Raw genomic sequence first — 20,258 nt, forward strand, 5'->3', positions numbered from 1 at the left:
ACTGACCTCCCTCTCTCCCTCTCTCCCTCTCCCCCCTCTCTCCCTCCCCCTCGCTCCCTCCCCTCTCCCCCTCTCCCCCTCCCCTCAAGTCCCCCTCTCCCGTCTCACCGACTCCCTCTCTTCCCTTCCCTCCCTCCCCCTCCTCTCTCTCCCTCTTGCTCCCTCCCCTCTCCCCCTCTCCCCCCTCCCCTCAGTCCCCCTCTCCCGTTCTCACTGACTCCCTCTCTCCTCTCTCCCTCTCCCCCTCTCTCCCTCTCCCCCTCGCTCCCTCCCCTCTCCCCCTCTCCCCCTCCCCTCAGTCCCCCTCTCCCGTTCTCACCGACTCCCTCTCTGTTCCCAGGATTTGCGGGAGGAGTGCATCAAACTGAAGATCAGAGTCTTCGACCTGGAGCGTCAGAATCGAGCTCTGAGCGACCTGTTCTGCCAGAGACTCCAATCGGGATCCGGATCGGGGTCACAGACGGAGGTATGAAGATCAGGACTGGTCGGGGGGAGTTATTGGTGTATTTATCTCGTGTGTGTGTGAACCCGTTGACTCCATCTCCCATGGGGAGCGTTGACGATTGGACCCTCTCACCTCCACAGTCCGTTCCCCCTCCCCTCCGTTCCCCTCCCTCCGTTCCCCCTCCCTCCGTTCCCCCTCCCTCCGTTCCCCCTCCTCCAATCCCCCCTCCGTTCCCCCAACCTTCCGTTCCCCCTCCCCCTGTTCCCCCTCCTTCCATTTCCCCTCCCTCCGTTTCCCCCTAAGTTGCCCCTCTCTCCTTCTCCCTCCTTACATTCCCCCTCCCTCAGTTCCCCTCCTCATTCTCCCTCCATTCCCTCTCCCTCCATTCCCTCTCCCTCCATTCCCTCTCCCTCCAATCCCTCTCCCTCCATTCCCTCTCCCTCCATTCCCTCTCCCTCCATTCCCTCTCCCTCCATTCCTCTCCCTCCATTCCCTCTCCCTCCATTCCCCCTCCCCTCCTTTCCCCCCTCCATTTCCCTCCCCTCTTCTCCCCATCTCTGAACTCCGTTCCCCCCTCCATCTATTCCCCCTTCCCTCCATTCCCCCTTCCCTCCATTCCCCCCTCCATCCATTCCCCCCTCCATCCATTCCCCCCTCCCTCCATTCCCCCCTCCATCCATTGCCCCCCCCTCCATTAACCCCCTTCTCTTCCCCAACTTCACTCGGGGGTTCAGTTTACACGGGTCGGGGGTGAGGGGTTGCCCTCCTCCGGTACCAGCGCCCGTCCTCCAAGCCTCAGCGACAAGGCTGTTTGACCAATGGAGGCATCGCGGCTGAGTCCTGACCCCTCCCTCCGTCATCCGACTCGCTGTCCAGCCCAGGTTGGGGGGAGGGCACGGGGGGGCATAGCGATCAGGAGCAGGGAAAGCTGGCTGTTCCATCTCCCCACCCTCTACCTCAACCCCCAAATCCCCCAACTCAACCCCCAAATCTCCCAACTCCCCCCTCCCCATAGCCAACCCAGCACCACCTCTTAATATCGCACAGCTGGAGTATTGTGTCCAGTTCTGAGCACCACACCTATCTGTACCCCAACACCTACCCCTTACACCAACTGTACCCCAACACCTACCCCTTACACCTATCTGTACCCCAACTCCTACCCCTTACACCAACTGTACCCCAACTCCTACCCCTTACACCAACTGTACCCCAACTCCTACCCCTTACACCAACTGTACCCCAACACCTACCCCTTACACCATCTGTACCCCAACTCCTACCCCTTACACCTATCTGTACCCCAACTCCTACCCCTTACACCAACTGTACCCCAACTCCTACCCCTTACACCATCTGTACCCCAACTCCTACCCCTTACACCTATCTGTACCCCAACTCCTACCCCTTACACCAACTGTACCCCAACTCCTACCCCTTACACCAACTGTACCCCAACTCCTACCCCTTACACCAACTGTACCCCAACACCTACCCCTTACACCATCTGTACCCCAACTCCTACCCCTTACACCTATCTGTACCCCAACTCCTACCCCTTACACCAACTGTACCCCAACTCCTACCCCTTACACCAACTGTACCCCAACTCCTACCCCTTACACCAACTGTACCCCAACTCCTACCCCTTACACCATCTGTACCCCAACTCCTACCCCTTACACCTATCTGTACCCCAACACCTACCCCTTACACCAACTGTACCCCAACACCTACCCCTTACACCAACTGTACCCCAACACCTACCCCTTACACCTATCTGTACCCCAACTCCTACCCCTTACACCATCTGTACCCCAACTCCTACCCCTTACACCAACTGTACCCCAACACCTACCCCTTACACCTATCTGTACCCCAACTCCTACCCCTTACACCATCTGTACCCCAACTCCTACCCCTTACACCAACTGTACCCCAACTCCTACCCCTTACACCAACTGTACCCCAACTCCTACCCCTTACACCTATCTGTACCCCAACACCTACCCCTTACACCATCTGTACCCCAACACCTACCCCTTACACCATCTGTACCCCAACACCTACCCCTTACACCAACTGTACCCCAACACCTACCCCTTACACCTATCTGTACCCCAACACCTACCCCTTACACCATCTGTACCCCAACTCCTACCCCTTACACCTATCTGTACCCCAACTCCTACCCCTTACACCATCTGTACCCCAACCTCTACCCCGTACACCTATCTGTACCCCAACTCCCATCTCTACACTTATCCCTATCCCAACTCTTACCCCTATCAGCACCTTCAGGGGTCTCACAGTGGACGCTGCTCACTGTCGGAGATTAAACAGTCATTCATCTGGTGTTAGTGGGAAATCTCCTTGTTGTGTGAACTTTGGATGTAAATCCAAGTCCTTGCCTTTTCAGTGTTGGGTTCTGTGGCGTGTTTATTATTTTTATGCTGTTCTGGTGGTCTCTTTTCAGGTGATTCGGATCTCTGATTTGCCCCCCCATTGCCAGCTCACTGACCCCGATAAACTCATCACCCCCGTCTCCTCCTGTCTGCCACACAGCGAGAGTGCGGAGTGCCAGGTAGGGATTACAGGAATGCTCTTGAGCTGCAGGCGTTGGTACATCGAGTTATACAGCACAGAATCAGGCCGTTTGGCCCGACTGGCCCGTGCCGGTGTTTATGCTCCACACGAGCCTTCTTAATTAAAGAAAGAATGAAGTCAGCTGAACAGGAACCCGTTAGTTCAGGGGTCGTCATGGTGAGACGCCCCTTTAAAAGGGGTCCTCATGGTGAGACGCCCCTTTAAAAGGGGTCCTCATGGTGAGACGCCCCTTTAACAGGGGTCCTGATGGTGAGAATCCCCTTTAAAAGGGGTCCTGATGGTGAGACTCCCCTTTAACAGGGGTCCTGATGGCAAGACTCCCCTTTAACAGGGGTCCTGATGGCGAGACTCCCCTTTAAAAGGGGTCCTGATGGTGAGACTCCCCTTTAACAGGGGTCCTGTTGGTGAGACTCCCCTTTAACAGGGGTCCTGTTGGTTAGACTCCCCTTTAACAGGGGTCCTGATGGCGAGACTCCCCTTTAACAGGGGTCCTGATGGTGAGACTCCCCTTTAAAAGGGGTCCTGATGGTGAGACTCCCCTTTAACAGGGGTCCTGTTGGTTAGACTCCCCTTTAACAGGGGTCCTGATGGCGAGACTCCCCTTTAACAGGGGTCCTGATGGCGAGACTCCCCTTTAACAGGGGTCCTGATGGTGAGACTCCCCTTTAAAAGGGGTCCTGATGGTGAGACTCCCCTTTAACAGGGGTCCTGTTGGTTAGACTCCCCTTTAACAGGGGTCCTGATGGCGAGACTCCCCTTTAACAGGGGTCCTGATGGTGAGACTCCCCTTTAAAAGGGGTCCTGATGGTGAGACTCCCCTTTAACAGGGGTCCTGATGGCGAGACTCCCCTTTAAAAGGGGTCCTGATGGCGAGACTCCCCTTTAACAGGGGTCCTGATGGTGAGACTCCCCTTTAACAGGGGTCCTGATGGTGAGACTCCCCTTTAACAGGGGTCCCGATGGTGAGACTCCCCTTTAACAGGGGTCCCGATGGTGAGACTCCCCTTTAAAAGGGGTCCTGATGGCGAGACTCCCCTTTAACAGGGGTCCTGATGGTGAGACTCCCCTTTAACAGGGGTCCTGATGGTGAGACTCCCCTTTAAAAGGGGTCCTGATGGTGAGACTCCCCTTTAACAGGGGTCCTGATGGTGAGACTCCCCTTTAACAGGGGTCCTGATGGTGAGACTCCTGCTTCTGTGCTGTAGTTTCGATGTAATTTGACGGCTTGCTCTCGATGTTTGGACCAGGTTATCGGCAATGTGTCAATGTAACGTTATCCTCTGCTCTTCCCAGCTTGTCTCCGGAGGGTCCCCGACATTCCACTCCTGCCTCCCCAACACCCCGCTGGGCTTTTCCAAGGGACTGACCCCCATCTTCAAGAACGAGGGCCACATCCTGGAGGTGCTGAGAAAACTGAAGGAAGCCAACTCCATGGGGGTCCGCCTGGGCCCCCCAGACCCCCGGGATCGGGGCTGCTGCTCCCGGTGCCTGGAGGCGGGGGTCGGGGAGGCCCGGGGCCCCGGCGCCGACTCCCCCGTCAGCGAGACCCCCAGGGCCGGGGAGGAGCGAGCGTCCGGCCGAGAGGGGAGCGAGGACAGCGGAGAGCCGGCGATGGAGCCCAGGACGGGGGGCTGCCCCGAGCGCGGTCAAGCTCACTCCGCCGGACAGCCGGAAACGGCCGCGGCGGAGGAGGGCGGTGGGAGTGTCCGGCGAGCGAGGGTCGAGGGTCCGCGCGACCCCGAGGGGCCCGACCGCCCGCTCCAGGAGTCGGTCGGCGGCCGGGGGTTTCAGGGGTCGTCGGAGGTCACGGGCGGGGCCTCGGCTCGGGTTCGTGACCCGACCGGCCTCTTCTCTCCCCGCTCGAAGACCCCGGAGCCGCCCGAGGGGAGGGGCCACAAGGCCAGGAGCCCGTCCCCACCCCCCACCTCCCCTTCTAAGCTCCTCCGGCCTTTCAGGCCCCCTCTGGCCGGGGAGGAGCGGAGCCCCCCCAGCTCGGGCCTCCCCAAACTCAGCCCCCAGCCGGCCAGGAGCTGGTCCCGCCTCCCGTGCCGCAGCGAACCCGCGGCCCCCCTCCCCCTCCCCCGGGGGGAGAGGCCGGACCCCCGGACCCCCAGGACAGGCCGGGGCAAGAGCGGGCTGAGCTCGCCCAGGCTCCGCCGCAAGACGCTGACCGGCCCCGGCAGAGGGGGGTCTCGGCAGGGCTCGCACGCGGCCCCTCCCCCCGGCTCCGAGCCCCCCCACCACCACCGTCAGCCGTCGAACTGCTGCGCCCCCGCCCCGGGGGCCGAGGCCTTGCCAGCGTCTGGCCCTCAGCGCGCCAGGGAGAGGGACAGGTGCCCGCGGTCGCCGCGCTCCCTGAGGAAGGAGCTGGGCCTGTCCACCTCTCCGGTCAGGAAGCTGCCAGACAAGAACCTGCGGGAATACCAGTCCGGCAAAGCCAAGCCAGCCCCCTCCTCCCAGAGGCAAGGCGGGGGGGACCCGTCATCCGGGGCGGAGAGGAAGGAGGCCGCCCCTCGGGGGGCCCACGGAGACCCCAAACCGGGCCCCGAGACGGCCAGGGAGCCGGGAGACAGGGGCGGTCAGTCGGTCACCATCGAGCCCCCGCTGCAGGACCCCCTCCGTAACGGCGGGAAGCTGCCGAGCGGCCACAGCAAGCTGCCGTGCAAATCCCCGTCCAAGGGGGGCGCCGCGGTCCCCAGGTCCCCCTCGGGCCTCGAGGGGCCCAGCTTTCCCGGGAGGGGAGTCCCCCCGGCGGAGGGGCCGTCCCCCGGCCACCGAGCCGGCGCCGTGGCCGATCCAGGCCCCGCGAAGCCCCCGACCATCGAGGAGAAGGTCATGAAGGGGATCGAGGAGAATATGCAGAAGAGGCAGCGGCAGGGCCCTGAGCCCAAGCACAAGGCCAGCACCGCCATCGCCTCCTGGTTCGGCCTCCGCAAGAGCAAGCTCCCAGCAATCAGCAAGAAAGCAGAGGGGCCCCAGGAGGAGGAGGGGGAGGAAGAGGAGGAGGAGGAGGAGGAGGAGGAGGGGGAGGAGGAGGAGAAAGAGGCCAAGGGAGGGCCTCCCGGATCGGGCAAGGACGCCGGGAGAGAACGGGAGCGGGTCAAGAGCCTCCCGGAGAACTGCTGGAAGCGGATGGAGTCGGGGAGGGTCGGAGTTGAAAGGTCGCGCGAAGCCAGGGCGAGGGAAGAGATGGCGGTGGGCCATAGAGGAGTGGGCGCCGACAGCTTCATGCAGCAACTGCTCAACAGGTAAAGGGGAACGTTCTCCCCCCCCCACCCTCCCCCTCCATTCCCCATTCCCCCCACACCCGACACTCAACAGGTAAAGGTGGGCAATCCTGGAGACCCCCCGCCCAATCCTGGAGACCCCCCGCCCAATCCTGGAGACCCCCCCCCCCGCCCAATCCTGGAGACCCCCCCCCGCCCAATCCTGGAGACCCCCCCGCCCGCCCAATCCTGGAGACCCCCGCCCATTCGTGGAGACCCCCGTCCAATCCCAGAGACCCCCGTCCAATCCCAGAGACCCCCGTCCAATCCCAGAGACCCCCGTCCAATCCCGGAGACCCCCCCGCCCAATCCCGGAGACCCCCCCGCCCAATCCCGGAGACCCCCGCCCAATCCCGGAGACCCCCGCCCAATCCCGGAGACCCCCGCCCAATCCCGGAGACCCCCGCCCAATCCCGGAGACCCCCGCCCAGTCCCGGAGACCCCCGTCCAATCCTGGAGACCCCTCCGCCCAATCCTGGAGACCCCCCCGTCCAATCCTGGAGACCCCCCCGTCCAATCCTGGAGACCCCCCGTCCAATCCTGGAGACCCCTCCGCCCAATCCTGGAGACCCCTCCGCCCAATCCTGGAGACCCTCGCCCAATCCTGGAGACCCCCCCGCCCAATCCTGGAGACCCCCCTGCCCAATCTGGGTGACACCCACCCAATCCGGGAGACATCCGGGAGACACCCGGCCAATCCGGGAGACCCCGACCCAGTCCGGGAGACCCCGACCCAGTCCGGGAGACCCCGACCCAGTCCGGGAGACCCCAACCCAATCCGGGAGACCCCCACCCAGTCCGGGAGACCCCCACCCAGTCCGGGAGACCCCCACCCAATCCGGGAGACTCCGTGCTACAACGTGAGGGATCATCACCTGTTCTCCTTGCCTTGCCGACAGGGTTGATGGGAAGGAGACATCATTGACCAATGGGCCCAGCCTCGGGAGCGAGTCCAGGGTGGGCCACAGGCGGCCCGAGTGTAAGGAGACCGGTCACTCCTTGGAGACCCAGAGGAATGGGATGGTCAGTCACCAGCGCCTCATCGACCGCTCCTTCCACGCCTCGACCAACCACATCATCAGCCATCTCCGCTCCAGCGAGGACATCCAGCAACTAGAGAAGGTGAAGGGGTCCCTTTAAATGCCTCAGAGTACGGCCCGTGGAGTTGCTCCCGGATGGAGCACAGTCGCGGTGTTGGAGCTGTGCCTAGGGTGGGCCTGTACCTTTAAGGGTCAAGGTACTTCCTGCAGGAGGCAAACCCTGAGGTCAGCTCTCCCTCAGTACCGACCCTCCGACAGTGCGGCGCTCCCTCAGTACTGACCCTCCGACAGTGCGGCGCTCCCTCAGCACTGCCCCTCCGACAGTGCGGCGCTCCCTCAGTACCGACCCTCCGACGGTGCGGCGCTCCCTCAGCACTGCCCCTCCGACAACGCGGCGCTCCCTCAGTACCGACCCTCCGACAGTGCGGCGCTCCCTCAGTACCGACCCTCCGACAGTGCGGCGCTCCCTCAGCACTGCACCTCCGACAGTGCGGCGCTCCCTCAGTACCGACCCTCCGACAGTGCGGCGCTCCCTCAGTACCGACCCTCCGACAGTGCGGCGCTCCCTCAGTACTGACCCTCCGACAGTGCGGCGCTCCCTCAGTACCGACCCTCCGACGGTGCGGCGCTCCCTTAGCACTGCCCCTCCGACAGCGCGGCGCTCCCTCAGTACTGACCCTCCGACAGTGCGGCGCTCCCTCAGCACTGCCCCTCCGACAGTGCGGCGCTCCCTCAGTACCGACCCTGCGACAGTGCGGCGCTCCCTCAGCACTGCCCCTCCGACAGCGCGGTGCTCCCTCAGTACCGACCCTCCGACAGTGCGGCGCTCCCTCAGTACCGACCCTCCGACAGTGCGGCGCTCCCTCAGTACTGACCCTCCGACAGTGCGGCGCTCCCTCAGTACTGACCCTCCGACAGCGCGGCGCTCCCTCAGTACCGACCCTCCGACAGTGCGGCGCTCCCTCAGTACTGACCCTCCGACAGGGCGGCGCTCCCTCAGTACTGACCCTCCGACAGTGCGGCGCTCCCTCAGTACTGACCCTCCGACAGTGCGGCGCTCCCTCAGCACCGACCCTCCGACAGTGCGGCGCTCCCTCAGTACTGACCCTCCGACAGTGTGGCGCTCCCTCAGTACTGACCCTCCGACAGTGCGGCGCTCCCTCAGCACTGCCCTGGGAGTGTGAGCCTGGATTCGGGGGCTCAGTACGGGGCTGGGACTTTCGACCTTCCAACCCAGGAGAGCTACGAGCATGAACTTTTTGTGTTTTTAACTGGCAGATTGAAGATTCTGCGGCCAAGTACGACATTACCTCGGACGAAAGCCTCGCAGAGTCGTTGGCGTCTCACTGCTTTGTGGGTAAGTCCGAGAGTGACTCGTGCTGGCCAATCACCACGTGTTTACGAAGGGGAGGGGGGTCGTTTTAACGTAACCTGCCCGGCCATGATTGCTTCACATCACACCCACAAAATCTCCGCTATCCACACACCCCTCCAGTATAAACCATCCACCAAACACACGTTAAATCGAGTTTACAGCACGGAAACAGGCCATTCGGCCCGTCTGGTCCGTGCTGGTGTTTATGCTCCACACGAGCCTCCTCCCTCCCTACTCCATCTCACCCCATCACCATATCCTTCTATTCCTTTCTCCCTCATGTGTTTATCCAGCTTCCCCTTAAATCCATCTCCACTATTCCCCTCAACCACTCCATGTGGGAGTGAGTTCCACATTCTCACCGCTCTCTGGGTAAAGAAGTTTCTCCTGAATTCCCTATTGGATTTATTGGTGACTATCTTATATTTATGGCCCCCTAGTTCTGGTCTCCCCCCGACAAGTGGAAATATCTTCTCTACGTCTACCCTATCGAACCCCTTCATAATTTTAAAGACCTCAATCAGGTCACCCCTCAGCCTTCTCTTTTCTAGAGTAAAGAGCCCCGGCCTGTTCAGTCTTTCCTGATAGTTATAACCTCTCAGTTCTGGGATCATCATTGTAAATATTTTTTTGCACCTTCTCCAGTGCCTCTATATCCTCTTTGTGATATGGAGACCAGAACTGTACTCAGTGCTCCCAGTGTGTGATATGGAGACCAGAACTGTGCTCAGTGCTCCCAGTGTGTGATATGGAGACGAGAACTGTGCACAGTGCTCCCAGTGTGTGATATGGAGACCAGAACGGTGCTCAGTGCTCCCAGTGTGTGATATGGAGACCGGAACTGTACACAGTGCTCCCAGTGTGTGATATGGAGACCAGAACTGTGCTCAGTGCTCCCAGTGTGTGATATGGAGACTAGAACTGTGCACAGTGCTCCCAGTGTGTGATATGGAGACCAGAACGGTACACAGTGCTCCCAGTGTGTGATATGGAGACCAGAACTGTGCTCAGTGCTCCCAGTGTGTGATATGGAGACCAGAACTGTGCTCAGTGCTCCCAGTGTGTGATATGGAGACTAGAACTGTGCTCAGTGCTCCCAGTGTGTGATATGGAGACCAGAACTGTGCTCAGTGCTCCCAGTGTGTGATATGGAGACGAGAACTGTGCTCAGTGCTCCCAGTGTGTGATATGGAGACCAGAACTGTGCTCAGTGCTCCCAGTGTGTGATATGGAGACCAGAACTGTGCTCAGTGCTCCCAGTGTGTGATATGGAGACGAGAACTGTGCTCAGTGCTCCCAGTGTGTGATATGGAGACCAGAACTGTGCTCAGTGCTCCCAGTGTGTGATATGGAGACCAGAACTGTGCTCAGTGCTCCCAGTGTGTGATATGGAGACCAGAACTGTGCTCAGTGCTCCCAGTGTGTGATATGGAGACCAGAACTGTGCTCAGTGCTCCCAGTGTGTGATATGGAGACCAGAACTGTACACAGTGCTCCCAGTGTGTGATATGGAGACCAGAACTGTGCACAGTGCTCCCAGTGTGTGATATGGAGACCAGAACTGTGCTCAGTGCTCCCAGTGTGTGATATGGAGACCAGAACTGTGCACAGTGCTCCCAGTGTGTGATATGGAGACCAGAACTGTACACAGTGCTCCCAGTGTGTGATATGGAGACCAGAACTGTACACAGTGCTCCCAGTGTGTGATATGGAGACCAGAACTGTGCTCAGTGCTCCCAGTGTGTGATATGGAGACCAGAACTGTGCACAGTGCTCCCAGTATGTGATATGGAGACCAGAACTGTGCACAGTGCTCCCAGTGTGTGATATGGAGACCAGAACTGTGCTCAGTGCTCCCAGTGTGTGATATGGAGACCAGAACTGTACACAGTGCTCCAAGTGTGTGATATGGAGACCAGAACTGTACACAGTGCTCCCAGTGTGTGATATGGAGACCAGAACTGTGCTCAGTGCTCCCAGTGTGTGATATGGAGACCAGAACTGTGCTCAGTGCTCCCAGTATGTGATATGGAGACCAGAACTGTGCACAGTGCTCCCAGTGTGTGATATGGAGACCAGAACTGTGCTCAGTGCTCCCAGTGTGTGATATGGAGAACAGAACTGTACACAGTGCTCCAAGTGTGTGATATGGAGACCAGAACTGTACACAGTGCTCCAAGTGTGTGATATGGAGACCAGAACTGTACACAGTGCTCCAAGTGTGTGATATGGAGACCAAACTGTGCTCAGTGCTCCCAGTGTGTGATATGGAGACTAGAACTGTGCTCAGTGCTCCCAGTGTGTGATATGGAGACCAGAACCGTGCACAGTGCTCCAAGTGTGTGATATGGAGACCAGAACTGTGCTCAGTGCTCCCAGTGTGTGATATGGAGACCAGAACTGTACACAGTGCTCCCAGTGTGTGATATGGAGACCAGAACTGTGCTCAGTGCTCCCAGTGTGTGATATGGAGACCAGAACTGTGCACAGTGCTCCCAGTGTGTGATATGGAGACCAGAACTGTGCTCAGTGCTCCCAGTGTGTGATATGGAGACCAGAACTGTGCTCAGTGCTCCCAGTGTGTGATATGGAGACCAGAACTGTACACAGTGCTCCCAGTGTGTGATATGGAGACCAGAACTGTACACAGTGCTCCCAGTGTGTGATATGGAGACCAGAACTGTGCTCAGTGCTCCCAGTGTGTGATATGGAGACCAGAACTGTGCACAGTGCTCCCAGTATGTGATATGGAGACCAGAACTGTGCACAGTGCTCCCAGTGTGTGATATGGAGACCAGAACTGTGCTCAGTGCTCCCAGTGTGTGATATGGAGACCAGAACTGTACACAGTGCTCCAAGTGTGTGATATGGAGACCAGAACTGTACACAGTGCTCCCAGTGTGTGATATGGAGACCAGAACTGTGCTCAGTGCTCCCAGTGTGTGATATGGAGACCAGAACTGTGCTCAGTGCTCCCAGTATGTGATATGGAGACCAGAACTGTGCACAGTGCTCCCAGTGTGTGATATGGAGACCAGAACTGTGCTCAGTGCTCCCAGTGTGTGATATGGAGAACAGAACTGTACACAGTGCTCCAAGTGTGTGATATGGAGACCAGAACTGTACACAGTGCTCCAAGTGTGTGATATGGAGACCAGAACTGTACACAGTGCTCCAAGTGTGTGATATGGAGACCAAACTGTGCTCAGTGCTCCCAGTGTGTGATATGGAGACCAGAACTGTGCTCAGTGCTCCCAGTGTGTGATATGGAGACCAGAACTGTACACAGTGCTCCAAGTGTGTGATATGGAGACCAGAACTGTGCGCAGTGCTCCCAGTGTGTGATATGGAGACCAGAACTGTGCACAGTGCTCCCAGTGTGTGATATGGAGACCAGAACTGTGCACAGTGCTCCCAGTGTGTGATATGGAGACCAGAACTGTGCACAGTGCTCCCAGTATGTGATATGGAGACCAGAACTGTACACAGAGCTCCAAGTGTGTGATATGGAGACCAGAACTGTGCTCAGTGCTCCCAGTGTGTGATATGGAGACCAGAACTGTGCACAGTGCTCCCAGTGTGTGATATGGAGACCAGAACTGTGCTCAGTGCTCCCAGTGTGTGATATGGAGACCAGAACTGTGCTCAGTGCTCCCAGTGTGTGATATGGACATCAGAACTGTACACAGTGCTCCCAGTGTGTGATATGGAGACCAGAACTGTGCACAGTGCTCCCAGTGTGTGATATGGAGACCAGAACTGTGCTCAGTGCTCCAAGTGTGTGATATGGAGACCAGAACTGTGCTCAGTGCTCCCAGTGTGTGATATGGAGACCAGAACTGTGCTCAGTGCTCCCAGTGTGTGATATGGAGACCAGAACTGTACACAGTGCTCCAAGTGTGTGATATGGAGACCAAACTGTGCTCAGTGCTCCCAGTGTGTGATATGGAGACCAGAACTGTGCTCAGTGCTCCCAGTGTGTGATATGGAGACCAGAACTGTACACAGTGCTCCAAGTGTGTGATATGGAGACCAGAACTGTGCTCAGTGCTCCCAGTGTGTGATATGGAGACCAGAACTGTGCACAGTGCTCCCAGTGTGCGATATGGAGACCAGAACTGTACACAGTGCTCCCAGTGTGTGATATGGAGACCAGAACTGTGCTCAGTGCTCCAAGTGTGTGATATGGAGACCAGAACTGTGCTTAGTGCTCCCAGTGTGTGATATGGAGACCAGAACTGTGCTCAGTGCTCCCAGTGTGTGATATGGAGACCAGAACTGTGCACAGTGCTCCAAGTGTGTGATATGGAGACTAAAACTGTGCACAGTGCTCCCAGTGTGTGATATGGAGACCAGAACTGTGCTCAGTGCTCCCAGTGTGTGATATGGAGACCAGAACTGTGCACAGTGCTCCCAGTGTGTGATATGGAGACCAGAACTGTGCACAGTGCTCCCAGTATGTGATATGGAGACCAGAACTGTACACAGAGCTCCAAGTGTGTGATATGGAGACCAGAACTGTGCTCAGTGCTCCCAGTGTGTGATATGGAGACCAGAACTGTGCACAGTGCTCCCAGTGTGTGATATGGAGACCAGAACTGTGCTCAGTGCTCCCAGTGTGTGATATGGAGACCAGAACTGTGCTCAGTGCTCCCAGTGTGTGATATGGACATCAGAACTGTACACAGTGCTCCCAGTGTGTGATATGGAGACCAGAACTGTGCACAGTGCTCCCAGTGTGTGATATGGAGACCAGAACTGTGCTCAGTGCTCCAAGTGTGTGATATGGAGACCAGAACTGTGCTCAGTGCTCCCAGTGTGTGATATGGAGACCAGAACTGTGCTCAGTGCTCCCAGTGTGTGATATGGAGACCAGAACTGTACACAGTGCTCCAAGTGTGTGATATGGAGACCAAACTGTGCTCAGTGCTCCCAGTGTGTGATATGGAGACCAGAACTGTGCTCAGTGCTCCCAGTGTGTGATATGGAGACCAGAACTGTACACAGTGCTCCAAGTGTGTGATATGGAGACCAGAACTGTGCTCAGTGCTCCCAGTGTGTGATATGGAGACCAGAACTGTGCACAGTGCTCCCAGTGTGCGATATGGAGACCAGAACTGTACACAGTGCTCCCAGTGTGTGATATGGAGACCAGAACTGTGCTCAGTGCTCCAAGTGTGTGATATGGAGACCAGAACTGTGCTTAGTGCTCCCAGTGTGTGATATGGAGACCAGAACTGTGCTCAGTGCTCCCAGTGTGTGATATGGAGACCAGAACTGTGCACAGTGCTCCAAGTGTGTGATATGGAGACTAAAACTGTGCACAGTGCTCCCAGTGTGTGATATGGAGACCAGAACTGTGCTCAGTGCTCCCAGTGTGTGATATGGAGACCAGAACTGTACACAGTGCTCCCAGTGTGTGATATGGAGACCAGAACTGTGCACAGTGCTCCCAGTGTGTGATATGGAGACCAGAACTGTACACAGTGCTCCAAGTGTGTGATATGGAGACCAGAACTGTGCTCAGTGCTCCCAGTGTGTGATATGGAGACCAGAACTGTGCACAGTGCTCCAAGTGTGTGATATGGAGACCAGAACTGTGCTCAGTGCTCCCAGTGTGTGATATGGAGACCAGAACTGTGCACAGTGCTCCCAGTGTGTGATATGGAGACCAGAACTGTACACAGTGCTCCAAGTGTGTGATATGGAGACCAGAACTGTGCACAGTGCTCCCAGTGTGTGATATGGAGACCAGAACTGTGCTCAGTGCTCCAAGTGTGTGATATGGAGACCAGAACTGTGCTCAGTGCTCCAAGTGTGTGATATGGAGACCAGAACTGTGCACAGTGCTCTGAGTGTGATCTAACCAAAGTGTGTAAATCCCATATCACTATTCCCCAAGACCTCCCCCTTTTTTTTGCTTTCTGACTCCAGGTTCCAGTTTCCAGACGCGGACTCTGGACAGTGGGATTGGTACATTTCCCCCTCCGGACACGGTCGGGAGCCAGCCCGCGAAATCTGTTCCCTGGGCCAGATCGGGGGAGGAGGGCGAGGCGCTGGCCTCCGGCAGGGGCAGGACACGGGTCGCGGGAGAGGTCACGCGCAAGGCCAGGACCCTGGAGAGGGAGGTCCAGTGCCCGGCCGGCGGCCGGAGAAGCGAGGGCAAGCGGCCGGAGCTGGACGTGCTGGAGACGGTGTCCCCTCGATCGCCCCGAGACCTGGCGGGCGCAGGTACTGGTATCCAGGGGAGCATCCATTTTGAAATGATCGCGTGGAGGGGAGTGAAATCTGGGGCACAGCTGGGGTACAGGAAAGGGTTAATACTCAGCTCCACTCATAAAAACACGGCGTTGCAGAGAGTTACAAACCTTGGTTATCCGCGGTGGGGTAGTGATAATGTGCAAACCACTCCAGTCAATTCAACTACAAACATCCCGTGAGATTTGTCTCAGTATGTGTTTGCTTTTTTAAAAAAAAGGATAGTCGTGAGGTCGAGCCCTCACTCCGGAAACTCGAGCCCCATAATCCAGACCGACACTCCCCAGTGCCAGTACTGAGGGAGCGCTGCACTGTCGGAGGGTCAGTACTGAGGGAGCGCTGCACTGTCGGAGGGTCAGTACTGAGGGAGCGCTGCACTGTCGGAGGGTCAGTACTGAGGGAGCGCTGCACTGTCGGAGGGTCAGTACTGAGGGAGCGCTGCGCTGTCGGAGGGTCAGTACTGAGGGAGCGCTGCACTGTCGGAGGGTCAGTACTGAGGGAGCGCCGCGCTGTCGGAGGGTCAGTACTGAGGGAGCGCCGCGCTGTCGGAGGGTCAGTACTGAGGGAGCGCTGCACTGTCGGAGGGTCAGTACTGAGGGAGCGCCGCACTGTCGGAGGGTCAGTACTGAGGGAGCGCCGCAAAGTCGGAGGGTCAGTACTGAGGGAGCGCCGCACTGTCGGAGGGTCAGTACTGAGGGAGCGCCGCACTGTCGGAGGGTCAGTACTGAGGGAGCGTCGCGCTGTCGGAGGGTCAGTACTGAGGGAGCGCCGCACTGTGGGAGGGTCAGTACTGAGGGAGCGCCGCGCTGTCGGAGGGTCAGTACTGAGGGAGCGCCGCACTGTCGGAGGGTCAGTACTGAGGGAGCGCTGCACTGTCGGAGGGTCAGTACTGAGGGAGCGCCGCACTGTCGGAGGGTCAGTACTGAGGGAGCGCCGCACTGTCGGAGGGTCAGTACTGAGGGAGCGCCGCACTGTCGGAGGGTCAGTACTGAGGGAGCGCCGCACTGTCGGAGGGTCAGTACTGAGGGAGCGCCGCACTGTCGGAGGGTCAGTACTGAGGGAGCGCCGCACTGTCGGAGGGTCAGTACTGAGGGAGCGCCGCACTGTCGGATGTGCCATCTTTCGGGTGAAACATTAAACCGAGGCCCCGCCTGCCCTCTAACGGTGGATGTTACACTTCCCACAGCCTCCATTTTGAAGAAGAGCAGGGGGGAGTTCTCCCCGGTGTCCTGGGGCCGATATTTATCCCTCAACCAACATCACAAAAAAAACAGATTATCTGATCATTATCACATTGCTGATTGTGATCCTTTAATCATCTTAAACCCCTCGATGAGATCACCCCTTAATCTTCTACACTCGAGGGAATACGAGCCCAGTCTGTGCGGCCTGTCCTCGGAATTTAACCCCTTTTAGCCCCCGGGTATTGTTCTGGTGAATCTGCTCTGCACCCCCTCCGAGGCCGATATATCCCTCCTGAGGGGCGGTGCCCAGAACTGAACCCAGTGACCAAGGATGGAGCTAACACCTTCCGGAAAAGAGTGGGAGAAGATTAGGGGAAGGGTGGGATTAAGAGCACAAGGCCGGGGGGGCAGCTCAGCCAGAGAGTAACGGCCCCAGCACTAACCCTTCCCTTTATGTGTTCAAGATGCAGAGGCTCCAAGGAATTACCTACCTCAGTTCAGAGCACCGCAGGGCAAATGCTGGACCTTCCCTGATTCCAGAGCGATGGGCGTTCCCATGGACAGCTTCCTGTGTGTGTCGGAGAGGGAAGGGCAAATCCAGCCCCTGTACCAGCACCGGGCCACCGACACACAGGTAAGCACCTTTAAGCCATTACGAAGCAGATTCATAGGGGCATGGAGTCTTGGGGTCGTGGGGTCACAGGGCCACTGGGTCGTAGAACCATAGGGTCATTGTCATAGAGACATAGGCCATAGGCCAAAGGCTCATAGTCATAGAGACATAGACCATAGGGTCATAGGGTCATCGTCATAGAGTCATAGGCCATAGGGTCATAGTCATAGTGTCATAGGCCAAAGGGCCATCGTCATAGAGTCATAGGCCAAAGGGTCATAGTCATAGTGTCATAGGCGAAAGGGTCATTGTCATAGAGTCATAGGCCAAAGGGTCATAGTCATGGTGTCATAGGCCAAAGGGTCATAGTCATAGTGTCATAGGCGAAAGGGTCATTGTCATAGAGTCATAGGCCAAAGGGTCATCGTCATAGAGTCATAGGCCAAAGGGTCATAGTCATGGTGTCATAGGCCAAAGGGTCATAGTCATGGTGTCATAGGCCAAAGGGCCGTAGAACCATGGAGTCATAGTGTGCTGCGCCATGCGTTTTCCCGGAGAAAGGTCTTGCATTTATGCAGCGCCTTTCATGACTGTTGTAATGTAGGAAACGCGGCAGCCAATTTGCGCACAGCAAGATCCCACACACAGCAATGTGATAAATGATCAGATAATCTGTATTTTTAGTGATGTTGGTTGAGGGATAAATATCGGCCCGGGGTCACCGTGGAGATCTCCCGTTGCTCTTCTTCGAAATAGTGGCCATGGGATCTTTTATGTCTACCTGAGTGTGTGTGTGCCCGTGCGTGCGTGTTTGTGCATGTGTCCATCAATGCGTGTGTGTGTGCGTGTCCAAGCATGTGCGTGTGTATGTGTGTCCGCGTGTGTGTGTGTGTCCTCGCCTGTGAGCTTGTGCGTGTGACCATGCATGTGCATATGTCTGTTTGGGTATGTGTCCGCGTGTGTACGTGTTTCCTTGCCTGTGCGCTCATGCGTGTGCATGTGTGTGTGCATATGTGTGTTTGTGTGTGTGTGTGTGTGCGTGTGTGCGCGTGTCTGTGCATGTCTGTGTGTGTGTAAACAAAAACTGTGAAGGCAAATACCAAAAGTTTTCTTTTTGCTCACAGAAAAGCGCGAGGTGTCCTGACGATGCAGCAAAGGGCCTGTGCCTGACACGTCTGCCTCATTACCCTCTGGGAGATCTCCACACACTCAAGGCGCTCGAGGCGTTGGAGAAGAGGCAGGACGCTGTCAGCGAACTAAGGCAGCGGAAAGGCCAGGGAGAGAACGGACTCCCAGAGGCGATTCTGTCCTCCCGCAGGCAGGCGGCCCTGGACATCTCGGAGTCTCTCGGCGATTCGCTGTACGACAGTCTCTCCTCTTGGAACAGTCAGGGGTGAAACATCTCCCTGTCGTCTCCAGGGACTTTCCCAACAGATGGACAAGGACAACAAAGAAGAAGCAGCAAAAATGTCCAACCAGTGAAGATTCACGTTGGGTAAAGATCGGCAAGGCATGTATCTCTGATGGATCGAGATACATCGACTGCCACTGAGACAGGCAGCTCTGTTCCACCTCCATTCAAGTTGTGACAGCAGGCTCGCGATCCTGTGCTGCCTTCAACTCAAACCTCTCCACGTCACATCAATCCAAGCAATTCAGAGAGACGTACGTTCTGAGATCTGGGCCATTCATCGCCTTTCGAGTGTTATTATTTTTCTTTCCTCCTCATCTCCAGAGGCCGCTGCCTCTCGCTGGAGAGCAGTCCCAGCAATGTACCTCGCCCGAGTGGACAGTCTTCACCTATGATCATAGGCAATGTGTTTCGGCATACACCACCAACACCAGGGCCAACGCCAGGGCCAACGCCAGGGCCAACGCCAGGGCCAACGCCAGGGCCAACGCCAGGGCCAGGGCCAGGGCCAACGCCAGGGCCAACGCCAGGGCCAGGGCCAACGCCAGGGCCAACGCCAAGGCCAACGCCAGGGCCAACGCCAGGCCCAACGCCAACGCCAGGCCCAACACCAACGCCAGGCCCAACACCAACGCCAGGGCCAACGCCAACGCCAACACCAGGGCCAACGCCAACACCAGGGCCATCACCAACACCAGGACCAACACCAACACCAGGGCCAACGCCAACACCAGGGCCCATGCCAACACCAACACCAGGGCCAACGCCAACACCAACACCAGGGCCAACGCCAACACCAACGCCAGGGCCAATACCAACACCAACACCAACACCAGGGCCAAAATCAACACCAACACCAGGGCCAATACCAGGGCCAACACCAACACCAGGGCCAACGCCAACACCAACACCAGGGCCAACACCAGGGCCAACGCCAACACCAACACCAGGGCCAACGCCAACACCAACACCAACACCAGGGCCAACGCCAACACCAACACCAGGGCCAACGCCAACGCCAACACCAGGGCCAACACCAACACCAGGGCCAACACCAACACCAGGGCCAACACCAACACCAACACCAACACCAGGGCCAACACCAACACCAACACCAGGGCCAACACCAACACCAACACCAGGGCCAACACCAACACCAGGGCCAACACCAACACCAGGGCCAACACCAACACCAACACCAGGGCCAACACCAACACCAACACCAGGGCCAACACCAACACCAACACCAGGGCCAACACCAACACCAACACCAGGGCCAACACCAACACCAACACCAGGGCCAACACCAACACCAACACCAGGGCCAACACCAACACCAGGGCCAACACCAACACCAACACCAGGGCCAACACCAACACCAGGGCCAACACCAACACCAGGGCCAACACCAACACCAACACCAGGGCCAACACCAACACCAGGGCCAACACCAACACCAACACCAGGGCCAACACCAACACCAGGGCCAACACCAACACCAGGGCCAACACCAACACCAGGGCCAACACCAACACCAGGGCCAACACCAACACCAGGGCCAACACCAACACCAGGGCCAACACCAACACCAGGGCCAACACCAACACCAGGGCCAACACCAACACCAGGGCCAACACCAACACCAGGGCCAACACCAACACCAGGGCCAACACCAACACCAGGGCCAACACCAACACCAGGGCCAACACCAACACCAGGGCCAACACCAACACCACCACCAGGGCCAACACCACCACCAGGGCCAACACCACCACCAGGGCCAACACCACCACCAGGGCCAACACCAACACCAGGACCAACACCAACACCACCACCAGGGCCAACACCAACACCAGGACCAACACCAACACCACCACCAGGGCCAACACCAACACCAGGACCAACACCAGGGCCAACACCAACACCAGGACCAACACCAGGGCCAACACCAACACCAGGACCAACACCAACACCACCACCAGGGCCAACACCAACACCAGGGCCAACACCAACACCAACACCAGGGCCAACACCAACACCACCACCAGGGCCAACACCA

The 20,258-nt window shown here is 57.8% G+C and overlaps 1 protein-coding gene across 3 annotated transcripts in view; it reads left to right on the plus strand.

The window, feature by feature from the left end:
* The window catches only part of LOC137319386 (nck-associated protein 5-like), a 58,017-nt gene extending 39,579 nt beyond the window's left edge, over positions 1–18,438 (plus strand). For all 3 annotated transcript variants that reach the window (XM_067981612.1, XM_067981615.1, XM_067981613.1), the window contains 8 exons: positions 341–466; positions 2,922–3,029; positions 4,346–6,300; positions 7,218–7,440; positions 8,637–8,715; positions 14,668–14,964; positions 16,640–16,809; positions 17,913–18,438. In XM_067981612.1, the coding sequence (XP_067837713.1) occupies positions 341–466; positions 2,922–3,029; positions 4,346–6,300; positions 7,218–7,440; positions 8,637–8,715; positions 14,668–14,964; positions 16,640–16,809; positions 17,913–18,185 (3,231 nt within the window). In that variant the 3' untranslated portion in view covers positions 18,186–18,438. The remainder of the gene's footprint in view (positions 1–340; positions 467–2,921; positions 3,030–4,345; positions 6,301–7,217; positions 7,441–8,636; positions 8,716–14,667; positions 14,965–16,639; positions 16,810–17,912) is intronic.
* The last annotated feature ends 1,820 nt before the right edge of the window (positions 18,439–20,258 follow it).

This window comes from Heptranchias perlo, unplaced genomic scaffold (genome assembly GCF_035084215.1).
Source record: "Heptranchias perlo isolate sHepPer1 unplaced genomic scaffold, sHepPer1.hap1 HAP1_SCAFFOLD_830, whole genome shotgun sequence".
In the NCBI taxonomy this organism is placed as follows: domain Eukaryota; kingdom Metazoa; phylum Chordata; class Chondrichthyes; order Hexanchiformes; family Hexanchidae; genus Heptranchias; species Heptranchias perlo.